Source organism: Chlorocebus sabaeus, chromosome 23, assembly GCF_047675955.1.
Source record: "Chlorocebus sabaeus isolate Y175 chromosome 23, mChlSab1.0.hap1, whole genome shotgun sequence".
Taxonomy (NCBI): Eukaryota; Metazoa; Chordata; class Mammalia; order Primates; family Cercopithecidae; genus Chlorocebus; species Chlorocebus sabaeus.
In genome coordinates, this window is record NC_132926.1 from 68,546,089 (window position 1) to 68,563,169 (window position 17,081).

Genomic DNA, 17,081 nt, shown 5'->3' on the forward strand with positions numbered 1-17,081 from the left:
TGTATGTCTGTGTATATGTGTGAGTGTATGTGTATCATCTGTTGCCCAGATTTTTGTAAAATGCAAATAAATATTCAATGATCCTGTCAGTTTAGGATTTTAGATACAATATTTCTACATAATCCCAAGGTAATTATCATTTTGAGTGAATACCTCATACCTCATTGTCTTTATCTTTGGAAGACATAGAACATAACAGGGGTAAGGGAGCAATGGAGGAAAATGAATTTTTTTTTCTCTTCTTTTCTTTGCTATGATCAGTCACTCAGCCAGTGTTTATGACTGTACGTAAAGCTCTGTGCTGAGGGCAGCCAGGGGACACGCAAATGAGAAAGCCCAATTTGCAAGAAGCTGTCTTCCCTGCTCTCTCTTGCATTTGCCTCTGCTTTCTTTCCCTATTGCCTTTGTAGGATAACTCAGTAAAGAAAACAGCATTGGGTTCAAAATAAATTTTTTAGCATTTAATTACAAAGAGTAAACATAACATTGGATATTTTTCATTGTAGACAGCAATATAAATAAACTTTTTTTTAAAGAGATTTCTTCTGAGCCAATATGTGATTAATGGCCCAGGACAGCCCCAGAAGATCCTGACAACAAGTGCCCAAGGGGGTAGGGACAACTTGGTTTTACACATTTTAGGGAAGCATGAGATATCAATCAGTACATGTAAAGTATACGTGGGTTCAGTCGGAAGAGGAGGGGCAACTTGAAAGTGGGAGGTGGGCTTCCGGGTCATGTGGATTTAAAGATTTTCTGATTGGCAATTGGCTCAAAGAGTTTATCTAAAGACCTGGAATCAATAGGAGGAACTGTCTCTGGGGACCAAGGTTCTTAGGCAGATGAAGCCTCCAGGTATCAGGCTTCAGAAAGAACACACTGTTAATGTTTCTTATCAGAATGAGTTAATTCTCTTAGTAGAAAAGACCTGGAAAGGGAAGGAGATTCTTTACAGAATGTAGATTTTCCTCACAAGAGACAGCTTTGCAGAACTATTTCAAAATATGTCAAAGAAATCTGTTTGATAGTAAAATACTTCAGTTTCTTTCAGAGCCTGCTGTATCTTACTGCAAGAGTCTGTTGTCAGTCTTCAGGTCTCTGTGTCGATGTTACTGCTGCTCAGCTGTGCCTGAAACCTGAAGGGAGGAGGGATGATGAGGCCTACCAGACTCCCACTTCCTATCATGGCCTGAACTAGTTTTTCAGGTTAACTTTGGAATGCCCTTGGCTGAGAGGAGTGGTCCCTTCAGATGGCTGGGGAGATCAGAATTTTATTTTTGGTTTCCAAGAGACAGCACTTGGGGTATCCCCAGCAGGAAGGAGAAGGAGGCTGTCTGGAGGAAGGAGCACCAACCACATACAAAGGACTGACAGTGGGCAGTCAGGGTTGGGGAAGAAGGTGAAGGAGCAGAGAAAAGGGAGAAGGGTCATAGCTGGTGGGCACTCAACCCAGCCCAAGCGACATCCAGCCCTACTAACTCACTCCTGAGGGGCCCAGGGTTCCACCTGGCTTATGTGAGGAAGAAGTGCTCACTCCCTCTAGGTGGATGAGGCCAAAGTCAAATTGAAGGCTAGGACAGTCGTGCAAATCCTTCTCCCGGACAGTGTGGCCCAGAGCAGGTGCTGGACACAGAACCAGTCATAGCAGAGGCTCCACTGCCAGCAGAAACGATGGTCGCTGTCCAGTGCTGCCCTTACTGCTTGTAATGTCCTCAGAGGAGCCGCCAGTGCTCAGGGTGGCATCCAGGCCCCACCTTCAGCCCCCAGCCCCAGATCTGCCCTGGGAGCCCAGCCAGGGCCGTGGCCGGGCAGGTCCCCAGGAGGGAGCCCACAGCCAAGAGCAGAACTCCTGCCACAGAGCTGCTATAAGAAGCCATCAAAGGCTCAGACAAGGTAAGAGATATATAGTGAGGGGGCAGAATCCAGACATCTCAAACTGCATGACTCCAGGGCCAGGAGACTTTCTACCTTCTTGACACACCACCCTTCTTGGCCCTGCTCTGCACCCCTGAGGGTTGCCTGTGTGAACAGTGTCAAGGGCTGAAGGGGAGAAAAAGAGGTCAGGAATGGGATTTCCTCCCATCCCCTGCCAGCCTGTAGGGTCAATGAGGCTGGCTTTTTCTCCACCGAAGGCCACTGCTTCTCTCAAGGTGGTCCTGTCTACACTACTCTTTCTGGGTTCCAGGGACCATTCCCACCCTTTTCCATGCAGGCCAGGGGTCTGCTACTACCTTGGGGTACCTGTGTTACCCTCAGAGTTCCCTACACTCTACTCCCATCTTTATTAATCGTCCCTTTATTAAACCCTCCTCAGATGCCCCGGCTTGCAAGAATTGGCCTCACCTCTGCACAAGCAGGCCTGGTTCTGGGTTTGGCAGCGTGGGCAGACCCATGTGTCCCACACAGCCCCCTTCTACCTCAGGTCCCAGCAAGACATGAGGCCACTCTCTGCTCATCTTGTCTGCTCTAGCCTACTGGCCAGCCTTCCAGGATTCCAAGTCCAAGTGCCTCAGGCCAGAGCCTCAATCCCCCAGGGCACTCCTCCTTTGTGACTTCACTCACTGAAGTCACCTGGGAGACAGTGCCAAATGTTCCACTCCAGAGTCTTGGCCTCTAGGAGGCAGGAACAGCAGGCCTGGCCAGCCCAAAGGACTCTCTGTCCAGGATGTAAATGAGCACACTGCTGGCCCATGCCCCTTGGGGCTGTAGAGGGCAGCCTCAGAGGCACTGGGCACTCCTGGGACCATGGATGACGCAGCTGTCCTCAAGCGACGAGGCTACCTCCTGGGGATAAATTTGGGAGAGGGCTCCTATGCAAAAGTAAAATCTGCTTACTGTGAGCGCCTGAAGTTCAATGTGGCGATCAAGATCATTGACCGCAAGAAAGCCCCTGCAGACTTCTTGGAGAAATTCCTTCCCCGGGAAATTGAGATTCTGGCCATGTTAAACCACTGCTCCATCATCAAGACCTACGAGGTCTTTGAGACATCACATGGCAAGGTCTACATCGTCATGGAGCTTGCGGTCCAGGGCGACCTCCTTGAGTTAATCAAAGCCCGGGGAGCCCTGCATGAGGACGAAGCTCGCAAGAAGTTCCACCAGCTTTCCTTGGCCATCAAGTACTGTCACGACCTGGATATCGTCCACCGGGACCTCAAGTGTGACAACCTTCTCCTCGACAAGGACTTCAACATCAAGCTGTCTGACTTCAGCTTCTCCAAGCGCTGCCTGCGGGATGAGAGTGGTCGAATGGCATTAAGCAAGACCTTCTGCGGGTCACCAGCGTATGCGGCCCCAGAAGTGCTGCAGGGCATTCCCTACCAGCCCAAGGTGTATGACATCTGGAGCCTAGGCGTGATCCTCTACATCATGGTCTGCGGCTCCATGCCCTACGACGACTCCAACATCAAGAAGATGCTGCGTATCCAGAAGGAGCACCGCCTCAACTTTCCACGATCCAAGCACCTGACAGGCGAGTGCAAGGACCTCATCTACCGCATGCTGCAGCCCGACGTCAACAGGCGGCTCCAGATCGACGAGATCCTCAGCCACTGCTGGATGCAGCCCAAGGCATGGGGATCTCCCTCTGTGGCCATCAGCAAGGAGGGGGAGAGTTCCCGGGGAATTGAACCTTTGTGGACCCCCGAACCTGTCTCTGACAAGAAGTCTGCCACCAAGCTGGAGCCTGAGGGAGAGGCACAGCCCCAGGCACAGCCTGAGACAAAACCCGAAGGGGCAGAAACACAAATGTCCAGGCAGTCGGAGATCCTGGGTATCCCCAGCGAGCCGTCGACCAGGGAGATAGAGGAAGGGCCCCCGCAACAGCCTCCAGAGACACTACTCTGAATAGTGGGCCTAGTGAGCTTCTTGCGGCCCAGGGAATAACATGGAGCTCAAGGCTTCAAGCCCGAGCTCTGAAGAAGTCAAGGGTGGAGCCAGAGAAGGAAGGCAGTCCCAGATGAGCCACCATTTTCGTCAGTTTCCTCTCTCTCCCCTTGAACTTGGTAACCCACGTGGTTCTCGCGTGGCCCCGAGGTGGATGAGGCCAAAGTCAAATCCAAGGCTGAGACAGCCGTGCGACTCCTACTTCCCCAGAGCGTGACCCGGAGCAGGTGCTGGACACAGAGCCTGTCTCAGCAGAGGGGCCCCACAGGCCGCAGCGGCTGTGGCGGCACCAGCAGGAAGAGCAGCAGGAAGGCACCGCTGTCTGCCTTGCGCACCATTTATCCTCCTTTCATCGTCCCCGGGGCGGCTGCGTGACCCCTCTGGGAGGCCAGACCGGGCCGGACTGAGGGTCAGGGGACCGGGCTGGGTTGGGGGTCGGGAGGGGCTGGACGGGGACGAGGGGCAGAGAGGCGGCGGGAAAGAGCTTCGGCTGGGCCGCCGGCTCGCGGGCACTCTCGGCGGCAGCCTCCGGGGCTCCGACTCCAGCTCTGGGCAAGATCCATAAACTTTTAAAGAAGCCTCAAAACATACTTTTAAAGCCTTAAGCTTTAAAGTGCTAGAAATCTTGTGCCCCATATGTGCTTCTTTCAGTATTATCCTAGATCCTCAGGAGTAGCATGGCAACTGGAGAAAATGGGAGGAAAGACAAGAAGAAATAGAAGCTGATTTAACATCTAGTTTATTCAGTTTTGATTTTTCTTATCTCTACTGGCTTTCTCCTGTTCAAACCTTGTAGTGGTAATATTTGGAAAAGAGCACTTGGAAATTATATTCCTGTTTTTAACACTTTATATTTAATCCTTCTCCTTGTAATTGATTTTGTAGCCAATTTACTCCCCAGCACCCCCAGAAGAAAGTTTTACAGACAAAGGAAAATGTTTGATTTTTCTTTTTTCCTTATCAATTTTTTATTTAAATGCTAATATCCAATTAATGGACAAACGAATCAGCTGATACTGGAAACAATGTAACATAATAGTGAAAAGCATGAACTTTTGATTTCTATAGACTGGTTTTCACTCTGCTACTAGATGGTCTTGGGCAAATTGATTAATCTATATGTCTCAGTTTCTTTATCTATAAAATGAGAATAATACAACTTCATTAGGCATGCTATTTATTAATGTGTTTGGTTCTCATAACCCTATGGGATGGGTCCTATTATTATTCCCATTTTATAGACATGAAATTGAGTAAAGTCAGTTTAGATCACTTGTCTCTGGGCACATGATAAATACGTGGCAGAGCCAAGGTTAAAGCCCAGGCACACTCCAGCTCGGAGTCAACACTGTTCGCTTTTATTTTTTTCTTTTTCTTTTTGAGAGGGAGCCTCCCTCTGTAGCCCAGGCTGGAGTGGGCAGTGGTGTGATCTCGGCTCACTGCAACCTCCGCCTCCCAGGTCCTGGTTAAGCAATTCTCCTGCCTCAGCCTCCTGAGTAGCTGAGATTATAGGCATGTGCCACCATGCCCAACTAATTTTTGTTTTGGTTTGTTTTTTGAGAGGAAGTCTCGCTCTGTCTCCAGGCTGGAGTGCAGTGACGCGATCTTGGCTCACTGCAACCTCCGCCTCCCGGGTTCAACCGATTCTCCTGCCTCAGCCTCCCAAGTAGCTGGGACTAAAGGCGTGCGCCACCACGCCCAGCTAATTTTTGTATTTTTAGTGGAGATGGGGTTTCACCATGTTGACTAGGATGGTCTTGATCTCTTGACCTCGTGATCCACCCACCTTAGCCTCCCAAAGTGCTGGGATTACAGGCGAGAGCCACTGTACCTGGCCCTAATTTTTATATTTTTAGTAGAGACGAGGTTTCACCATGTTGGCCAGGCTGATCTTGAACTCTTGACCTCGTGATCCACCGCCCTTAGTCTCCCAAACTGCTGGGATTACAGGCGCGAGCCACCATGCCTGGCCACACTGTTAGCTTTTAAACTACAGCCTCAAGGTATACACTTCTAAGACCACAGCCTCATGGCCTGTTGCAGGAGCAGGAAGAAACCAGAGTCGGTACTCAGGTGTCCCTGAACAGCATCTCTGCCTCTAGTTTTCTAATGCCCTAGGAAGCCCTTCACCCACCCCATTTATATGTAGATGTCCTAGCCCCTTGTACCTCAAGATGTGACCTTGTTTGGAAATAGTCATTGCAGATATAATTAGTTAAGATCATACTGGAGCAGGATGAGATACTAATCAAATATGACTGGTGCCCAGGAGAGAGGCCTGGAACAGATCCTTTCCTAATGCCCTCAGAGGGAGAAAGGCCCTGCCAACTCCTCGATCTTAGACTTTCTGGCCTCCAGAAGTGTAAATCACTACCATTGTCTAAACCCCTCAGTTTGTGGTACTTTGTCATAGCAGCCCTAGCAAACTAATACACCCACCACATCCAACTAATCTGGTTAGGCCCTTAGCACTGTTCAGTTAGCCATCTCTTCACCTCTTCTCAACTCTCTCCCATAATCCACTGGAAAACTCCTCCAATCCTTTCACTATGTGAAGCTCCTCCCCTTCCTTTCTCCCTCAGCAGATGATCTCACTTCCTACTCTTCTGAGACCATAGCTACCTCTTCAGAGGGCTCTCAATTTCCCTCATTCTTCTCTGTTGCCACTGGCTCCTTTTCTTTTTAGACCATTGTTCTTCCTACCATACACATTTTAGCTTTCAATAAGGCTTGGTCCCTCTCATTTCCATTCTCCATGTGCCAGTCTCAGTGTTCATACCCATTTCCATAAGTTTACCCTGCACTATTAACTCTGAAGCTTATTCCCGTAACCAAGCTTCTCTTCAGAGTATAGGCCCTCATGATCAGTTCCATCTGCTGTCTCTTCACGCAGACCACCCTCCAACTAGCACACTCTGACCTCTGTACCAGCTTCTTCTCTTATTACTATTTTTCACACTCAACCAGACCCCGGAACTTACTTATCCATGCCCTCTGACAAACAAAGTTGGCAAGACCTCTTGATTCTTTCTTTGCCTTGTCTCTCATATACATGCTGATTCCCACTAGACCACTTCAAATCCTCACCCTGAGCAACTGTCCTGAGGAATTGTCCTTCCTGTTTACTCTGGCTAGCTTCCAGCCTGTCTTTCGTACACTGCCAATGTCATCTTCTCAACATAAAATTTTACTTATGTTTCTACCCACAGAGAGCTGGACCTTTGTTGCATAGAGAATAGAGGCCCATCTTAAATCCAGCATTCGAGCCTCCCCTTTAATACAGCTCCAGCTTACCTAAAATAACTAAGGGAGACCAACTGTGTACATAGGAAGAACTGCTGCTCTGCCCTACTAGGAACTTTATGGTCCAAAATTAGATTTTAGCGTTCCGTCAGGGATGACCCAGCTCAGTGGAGCTAATTCATGTTAATAAAACTGATGAAAGATTGATGTACCTCCCAGGCTTCCATTTTTCCAAGTTAGTGTTGAAAAAATAACTACCAAGTGCAATGGAACACATGTATTAACAGAGTCACACATACTCTGTCACTCCCAAGTGGAGAAGAGAAATAAGCAACCAAGTTCTAATGAGAAGGTTGCTTGGATCCAGAAGGGAAATCTGTGGCTAATCCCAATGGTTTCCTCCATCCATGAACTCATGAGCTCTCCTGGCAGTTGCTTAGATCACAGTGACTGCTATGATTGCATTTCAGGCCTGAATGTACAAAGATGTGACCTTGATTAGGTTTTAGTGTTTTCCCACCCACAGGATTATCTCGTAGGACATTTTACTTCTATATGTTGCTAATGTCATTCACTGTGTTGGTTTCTTTGTTCATTCATTTGTTTATATGTTTGCTTATTTAGCTCTCAGCCACCTTATTTCCAAATTCTCCTCACTATATGGAGTATCCTCAGAATTTCTCTGAATAGACTTTGGGCCATGACCCAGAAGCCTCTGAAACCCTGAACAGAACGCCACCAACTGGTCTAGCCAGGGCCTGAAAATATGTGTACCACTCTTGAGTCAAAGGCACTAACACTGAATGAGGGGGAAAAGGGACCTGAAGCAAAGAGGTTGAGAAAAAGGAGTGATGCAGAGCTAAAGAAGAAAACAAGTGAGGCATTTGTGAGGAATAAGTGCTTTAGTTTACTTGCATTATGTGTCCCTTCACCCCCTATATTATTAGTTAGCCCTGGCCGCCACAACAAAGTACCATAGACTAGGTGGTTTAAATTATAGAAATTAATTTTTTCATGGTTCTGGAGGCTAGGAGATCCAAGATTAAGATGCTGGCTGATGGCTAATGTGCTCTTTTCCTGGCTCGCAGACACCCGCCTTCTCACTGTGTCCTCACGTGGCACAGAGAGAAAGAGAGATCTCTCTGTCTGTCTGTTCATATAGTTCTACAGTCCAATTGGATTAGAACCCCACCTTATGACCCACATTTCACGTTACTTACCTCCTAAAGACCCTGTCTTCAGATAGAGTCACACTGGAGGTTAGAGCTTCAGCGTATGAATTTGGGAAGGAGAACACAATTCAATATACAACACTCCCCCTCATAAAGAGTATATGTAAAGTTTCTCTCCCATTTCTTCAGTGAAGGAGAGCTAATGGATAGTGGGATACTTAGATATAGCGTGATTACAGATATAAATTCTTACCCAACATTATTACCTTTATAGGTCTAGGTTATTAGCTAGATTGGGAAACAATTCAGCCAGATAAGTAAATCTTGTTCTTTTAAGATAAGTGAACCTAGGGGCTTCAAAGACAGTTCTATTAAGATGCCTAAATTTTATTTAATGTCTTTTGGACTGTGAGGAATTAAACCCTTAAACTAAAAAGTCCAACTGTGTTTAGTTGGAATTAACTTACTTCTTTACAGAAAGCCAAACTATGTAGATGGGTTTCCCCTTAAATTCTTCCTTGAGATTGTGTTCTTCAGATGGGGAGGCCTTAAGTCGGGTTCGCTAGGATTACACTTGGGATCAACACCTGTGAGGGAGTGAAGGAAACAGGATTAGGCACATGGAGAAGTTGAACTGTGACAGACTTACAGGAGATGTCTCAGCTGATCTTACAGGATGGTCTGGAAATAAGATGGTCCTTCAGCATAGCCAAGAGTTGAGGCAAGAGGGCTAGGCCTTTGTAGCCTCATGTCAAATAGTCATTGGATATGGAGTGTCTCTAGGGAAGGGGCATAAGTGTCTTCCTTCCACAGAAAGCAGTTCCCAGGAAGGGACTCAGTCATAAGCCTTCTGCAGCCAACCCTGCTGGCAACTGAGAGAACACATGCTTCAGTTGGTAAAGAGGGGTGTGGTTCTGTATCCCAGCATCCACCACAGGGAATAAGGGTGAGGGCAGGGGTCCCTAGATATTAGTTATGCATTAAAATCTATTGACATTCTTCTACTTGGGATTCATTTTTTTTTTCTTGTGGTTAAGAGATCATCTTTGTACTAGAGTCAACCTCTAGTTTTTATATGTAGAAGCCCTCTGAAAATGCTGGGTTGTGGCCAGCTGGGACTGGTTATTAGTTGTAGAATTAAAATGCCCTGCATTTCCAGTCATGTCATTACAGGCATAAGGGAGGGTGGAGCTAGACCCCATTGTACACTTAATTGAAAATTACTGATAGATGATGTAATGAGGAACAAGTTTCAGACAAGCCTGGACATTTATTTTGGAGGAGCTGGTTTCCACTGAGGTATGTGTGGTTTCTATAACCTTCCTGGATTTTTTTTCCTGAGATTGCTTATGTTCATTTGCTAGAATTAGCAGAGAGGTTATGAAGATGGAATATAGTCCACTTTTGTATGAGTGTTCCTCAACACTTGGATGTTAGTTAGTGTGGTTAGGTTTAATGAACTCATTTAATAACAATATTCCTGCAGAGAATTTTATTGAGTACTAAATTCTTAAATTTAATAATGCAAAACATATTTGTATAGTGTTAATAATGGTTGCAAGACTTGCAGGGAGTCAATACGGGAAGGTTAAGTGTAATGGATTAATTAATTAAGAAAGCCCAAACTACTTTTCAAAGTGACTCCATAATAATCTTCACTTTGTTTTAAGGAATAAAGTAGACCATATCAAATGCCACTTGTGTATGTTAGTTTAAAAGCAGTATTCAAAGCTAGCACATTTAGATCAGGGGAAACACAAACACAGCGAAATATTCTGCTTGGCAAACAGAGTTTTGTTTCCTGTACTCATCCATTAAGTTGAATAACTTGATTTTCTTACAAGTCAACAATATGTTTCTTCCATGTGCAGAAATCAGTGGGAACTTTCCAGTCAACTCCCAAACAACAGCAGTTTGTATCAGCAGCAGTCCACATAAGCATTTGGGAAATGTTAATTGCTTTGATTGCATATTAGGGAAATGACACAAACTTCTTATAGCTTTTTAAAAGTAAGCAATTCATTTAAATTGGCTAAGGGCTTTTAAGCTGGTATAAATGTCCTTTATGTGATACATTCAAAATTATCTTTAGCAAACTTTTGAGGATGATAAATGTGTTTTGTAATTTATTATCCTAACAAATTGGTTAGACCTGAAGAAGATGTGTCCCTCAGAGTCCCTACCTGCAACATAGGGATAGAAAAAATATGCCAATTAGGATGTGATGAGGCAAGAGATGATTAAATTCATACACCTTGAGTTCTCTAGAGTTCCCAAAGGCAATTTTGAGGATGAGTTTTGTGGATTTTGTTTGTAGAGAGGTAATTACTCCAAACAGGAGTACTGAGGGAGAGTTTTGAACTCAGTTTGTACTCCCATCGCATTATAGAGGAGTGAATTTTAAGTTTCTGAAATACTAAAAAGACTAGAAGTTGTAGTTTCCAATGAAATCCATCCCCATCAAATTAGGAAGGCCCATTGGTTAGGCATGTGTTTAGTTATTTTATTTGAGACATCACGAATTCTAGGGTGAGCAGCTTAATGATGTCTTCAGTGAATCTTTCCCTTTTCTTTGTTCATCTTCACATTTTGCCATCCTTAAATTATAGGCTTGTTCACATGCTTATTGCCCCAGGGTCGCAAGATTATTCTCCCCATGCAGGTTGCTGCTCCCCATGCAGGTGTTGCTGCATTGCCAGGTGCCATGTTTCAGGCATGAAGAACATAGAAAGAGGAAGTAGGAAATGATGACACCTAAGTCAAAAAAGAAAAACTTTCCCAGAACCTTCAGGGTTTGTTTCGTTGGCTGCATACTATTACATTGTGTGGATACAGCATAACTAACTAGTCCTGGGGATGGATTTTGAGGGACTGTTTATGGCACCCAGTCTTGGACTAATAGACATTTTGAAGGATGACAGTGACCTATAGCTCTCAGATCCAGTGTTGACTTATTGTTCATCAAGCCTCCCATGTTTCTAGTTTTGCTTCCCTTGTGGCCCTCATCTGCCAGGCTCAACCTGAGCCTGATCCTTATCTCAGGCCAGAGGAGGTAAGAGGTGAGTCCCAAGCACCCTGGGGCACAGCATCTACTTGCATTGGCATCCAGACAGGTTCTGGCCTGGTGTCTCAGTTCTGAAACCTATGTCCCCACTTTGCCTTATTTCCTGGGCCTGGCTGCTTGCTTTGGAAATCTACCAGCCCTCAGTCCTTTGAGGACCTGGCCTGCCTGGTTCTTGTCTGCTGCCTCCAAAAAGGGAAATTCTCTTTGAGCTTCTGCCTGGGTTCTGCCCTTGGCTGACAGACTCACTTGATGATGCCTGGTTGCCATGGCTTCAGAGTATTGCCAACGCCCATGACATAGATCCCTGACCTCTCCCTACCCATCTTCCCTCATCCACTTCCACCACCCCCAGCATGGTGAACAAGGCTATATGTGGTTTAAGAAGTCAGATAGATACTAGATACTCAAAATTCCTAATGAAAAACAACACTCATCTGTCCATCTGCCCTATTCCAATTCTTTGTAAGACTGATCACACTTTTAGCTGTTTCTTCTCAAGTTTTCCTCTATAATTTATAATAATTTGCTTACATTACTATTGCTTCAAGTTTTCTTCAATTGTAGATATTGTGTATTGATTTTACACCAAGGAATATGTGGATTTAATGCCTCTCTCCAAATATGCACCGGCTTCTCCTTTACCTATTCTCCTAATCATAATGTTTGATTAGATCAACAGTCTCACTTCTTGTCATATAAGAGAGAAATAGGATTGTTTCTTGTTTATGCCACTTTTACTTGGTTATTGGTTATATGCACCCAAGCCCAATATATTGTGTTTCTGTCTTTCTTGTGAACACCCTCCTTTTGGTGGTGTCCCTCTCCCAGCAGCTTCCTGAGAAGCATAGTGACAGCTAATGTTTTGAGAAATGTCTTGATTCTGCCCTTTCATTTGATTGATTGTTTTACTGGGCATAGAATTTGAGGTTAGAAATTGTTTTCTCTTGGAATTTTGAAGTGATTGTTTATTCTAGCACCCAGTATTGCTATTAAAAGTAGGTGCCACGATTCCCAATCCTTTTTTGAGACCTGTTGTTGTTTCTCTTTTTCTCTTCTGAAAGCTTTTGGGATTCTGTCTTTGCCCAATGTTCTGATATTTCATGTCTTTTTTAAAAAAATCGATCCTGTGGTCCTTTGTGGACCCTATCTTATGGAAACTGATATTCTTAAGTTCTAGGAAATGTCTTAAATTATACCTGTGATAGTTTCCTCCCCTCCTTCTTCTTTGTCATGCTTTCTGGAACTCATCCAATGTAATTTGGATGTCAAATATTCCAAAGTGAGCTTATTTTTTAACCCTTTCTTTCATATTTTCTAGTTCTTTGTTTTTCACTCCTAGTGTTGCTGTTTTATTTTCTGGGAGATTTTCTCAATTTTACTTTTGAATTCATGTATTAAAATTTCAGTTTCTGCTTTTAATTTTTAAGAATTCTTTATGTTATAGTTATTCTCTGTGCTTTTTAATTTTTTAATTAAAAAACATTTTTTTGAGATAGAGTCTCACTCTGTCACCCAGGCTGGAGTACAATGGCACGATCTCAGCTCACTGCCACCTTTGCCTCCCAGGTTCAAGGAATTCTTCTGCCTTGCCTCCAAGTAGCTGACATTACAGACACCTGCCACCATGCCCAGCTAATTTTTGTATTTTTAGTAGACACGGTGTTTCACCATGTTGGTGAGGCTGGTCTCAAACTCCTGACCTCAAGTGATTCTCCTGCCTTAGCCTCCCAAAGTGCTGGGATTACAGGCATAAGCCACCGCACCTGGACTGAGTGTTCCTTTTTAAAAACTTTTTATTATTGTTCTGTGAAAATTATATCATTGTTTAACTGTATACTGATGTCCATGATAGGTTTTTGGAAGTTTTGTAATCTTCCGGCATTATTTCTGTTTCCTCTGAGTTCTTTTTTATATTTTTAATTTGTTTTTGTCTCTTTTATATTAGATGCCCTCTTCAAATACCTATTAGTCCTCAGTTGTTCCTGATATTTAAGGGCGAGGCATAACAAAGCTGATTAGAACGTGTGTGTGTGTGTGTGTGTGTGTGTGTTTGTGTGTGTGTTTAGAGGAGGACTTGTGACCAGTGGGATTAACCGTAGGATGATCTAAGAGGGCTGTTTCACTGAGAGATTCTTCCCTCCCCTTCCTAATGTATACAGATATTTTCTTTTGGCCCAGGCAGTATCCCCAGAGGGATGTCCTTCAGTCTGCCACCTGGTTGGTATAAAGCTGGTAGCCAGGGCTGTCAGAGCTGAGTGGAGGAAAAGGAGCCAACAGTTTTAACATTCTCCATATGGACTTTGCCTGAATTCCCCAATTTCAGGATGATAACCTTATCCTATGAGTGGTAACCCTGAGTCCAGAAGCAACTGGGGACTAGCCACTGTAGAAAATAAATTAATTTTCTGTCTAGGTTTAGAAAACTTGACTGTGCTGGGTTGGGGGTTGGAAATAGAGTTCTAATGGCTTCTTACACACACCTTCAACTCATTCTCCTGTTTTGAGCTTCAGCTGCATTCACTGACTCTCCTATTTCTGAGCCTAGCCAATACTTGCTTCAGTCTGGCTTTCTCTGGTGAGCTGATTCCACTCATCTATATGCCTTGTAACTTTTGAAATTTAGTTGTTCTAATCATCACTTCTGTTCTCATTATTCTACCACTTAATTCTCGTTATTCACAGTAATTATGTTCTATAAAGTTGCAGCAAATACTGAATTCGTAAATACTGAACTGTTGCTTCTAGTGGAAACACAGGATTAGATTCTTGTGAGCCCAGGATCAACACATAGCTTTGTGTTATATATATTTCTTTTTAAAGACACCCTGTTTAATATGTATTGTTGATTCGTTAACATTGAGCTCTTGGCCAACAGCACTGTCCCTCATGCCTGAACAAAGCTTATCTAATGTGTATTTTCTTTGCAAGGCACTTAGGAAACTAGACAGCCCTTCAGCTCTGTGCTTGGGGGCCACTTTAGACAGCGAAGTCATCAACAAAAAGCATGAAGGTATGAAAAACACGACACTAAACAGACCATGAAAAGGATGATGTTTACAGTATGAGATCCAGATACAGTTGCTTTGTTCAACCTCTGCTGGGAACTTGTGTGTTGGATGACTCACATTTTTCACCACTCTGAGCACATTCACAAATAATTGTGGAAAACACGATGAGTATTGATTTGGGGCTACAAAGTTTTACTGAGTAGACAAGTTAGCAAACACAGAATCCGTGAGTCATGGGGATCTGCTGTAGTTTTGTGCTTTTTTATTCTTTTATCCTTTTAGGATGGTTTCAGGAGGGATTGAAAGGGAACAAGGAAAGTAACTAAGGATATTAAATCTACCACCTATAACTAGAAGTCTCTGTCATCCCAGTCATTTTTTAGAGGATTCACTAATTCCTGCTTATCTCTGATGCCATGTCAGATTTCTTCTAGCTCCTCCAGCTCACTCTGCCTCCTCCATCCTTTTGCATCACCGTTAGGCTCATCCAGGTCCATACTCCAAGGCTCTTCAAGTCATCCAGGCCTGCTGCAACAAGCTGGGCCATACCTGATTATGCCACAACATCCTGAAGGTTATGTGTAGGTCTTTCCTATATCCTGTAATCAACGATGCACTGGAGCTGGCTTGTACTTGCTTGCAAAAGCAAATTGCTAAATTTTCGGGAATTTTGTGAGCCATTATTAAACATAACCATTGTTAAAAATTAAATCATTAAATCATAAGGTCAATTAAAAGACAAAAAATAATTTAACTTAAAATTAAATCGTAGAAGCTTGTAATCAAATAAATTACATGAACAGCAAATGTAATAAATGCTCAAACTCATCACTTACTATTTATTTTACTATATTTACAGTTATCCATGCTCTTGGGACTATTTCTATCTCTTGTGTCTGTATGGTGGAAATACTGTATCACGGTGTGGTACAGGACATCTCTAATCAGTCTCCTCACTAGATGTCATATTCAGTGATGTGGCAATGATAGCTTCACATCAACCATGGCAGGAATGTATTTACCATGGAAATCAGCAAATGCTCCAAATCAAGGCTTTTTCTCCCCAGAGAGCCCATTGTTATACCTTCACCAACACAGCACTGACTGAATTAACTATAATTTTGTTGCTGCTGTTAGGGAGTCACTAATTTATATTCTGTCTTCTCTGTCCTTCAAATACCTCAGTAAAAGCTGAAAAAGTGGCAAAAACATTTATATGAAGCAATCTTACTATCATATTCTTATTTATACTGTCACTAGCATTAGCAATAGGAAGGACCCCAGGGAACTGGGAAGTGGTGAAGAAAACAGCAAATCACCCCTGGAGCCTGAGAAATTGACTATTTCAAGGACTTCAGAGCCTCATGGAGCGTGGAATTGAGTGGAAATAGAAATTAACTGACAAAGGCAATGGGGAAGGAATCAGCAGCTAGATCCAAGGATGCACATTAGCTCTGTGGATATTTATTTAGCAGAAATAGTGGGAAAAATGAAGTGAAAACTGGTAGAACAGAGTCACAGGAAGAGAATCTGGGTCCTTCCTACTGTCGCAGACAACCTGACCCAGATGAGTGAAAGGGTCTTGTAAATGTGAACTTGGAAAAGTGAAGCTTTTATAGTTAACAGATGGGGATACAAAAATTGTCGATGCCTCGTTAGAATCATACTGCCTGGGAAAGTCTTAATATGTGTGAATAACAGAGAATGGACCATTAATATGTTATTTCTCTGACCAGTTAGTAATGTTGTGAAATTAAAGAGTTTTATTTTCTCTGAGCAGTAAGTCTGGGGAAGTTTGCTGAAATAATTATTCCAGGAAAATCCAGTGGGAGTAAAAGTCATATTTAAAATTCTTTTGCAGAGACTGGGTGCGGTGGCTCACACCTGTAATCCCAGCACTTTGGGAGGCCAAGGCGGGCAGATCACTTGAGGTCAGGAGTTCGGGACCAGCCTGGCCAACGTGGCGAAACCCTGTCTCTACTAAAAAATACAAAAATTAGCTGGGCATGGTGGCACGCACCTGTAGTCCCAGCTGCTTGGGGAGGCTGAGGCAGGAGACTCGCTTGAACCCAGGAGACGGAGGTTGCAGTGAGTCAATATCATGCCACTGCACTCCAGCCTGGGCAACAGAGCGAGACTCCATCTCAAAAAATAAAAATAAATAAATAAATAAAATTCTTTTGCAGAATTTCCACTAATTGTAAACTTTTGTAAAGTTCAAATTACTGATTTATAATGTAAAGTCAGTGAGTATTTTAGAAGATTGAATATATGATATTTAACATTAGTGCTTAGAATCCTTTGATTCCAAATAGCAAGAAGAGCTAACTGCCTGATATATACCTGGAAAGGCAGTTAAGCAGGAAAAAAGTCAATGTAGGAGGAAAAACAGAGAATAGTTGTACTGCTGTCCTCCCTGGCTACTATCATTGGTATGAAAAAACTGGGTTAATAGGCTTAATGACAGGCTCGATTTGAGAGACCCTTGGAAAAATAAACTCGTATGTCCTTTATATTTATAAAATAGAATAATACTTCCTCCTATTTATAAACACACTGGTGTGCAGTGGAAGGTACACCTCTGGCCTACTGTCACGTGGATTCTTAGTTTTGGTTCCAAACTTCAGTTTTGGGAATCTGTAGTATATTTTTGAGAGAAGAAGAATTATTGTCAGGTTTGTATATTAAAATTTGTTTTATAGAGATGAT

General features: G+C 43.7%; 2 protein-coding genes across 2 annotated transcripts in view; both read left to right on the forward strand.

Moving 5' to 3' along the window:
* Positions 1-17,081, forward strand: part of MCC (MCC regulator of WNT signaling pathway) — a 474,315-nt gene that overhangs the window by 46,657 nt on the left and 410,577 nt on the right. The gene's annotated exons all lie outside the window — the stretch shown is intronic.
* TSSK1B (testis specific serine kinase 1B) lies at positions 2,663-4,144 on the forward strand. Its single transcript, XM_008014162.3, has one exon. It carries the CDS (start codon positions 2,746-2,748, stop codon positions 3,844-3,846), a length of 1,101 nt encoding a protein of 366 aa, XP_008012353.1. The 5' UTR covers positions 2,663-2,745; the 3' UTR covers positions 3,847-4,144.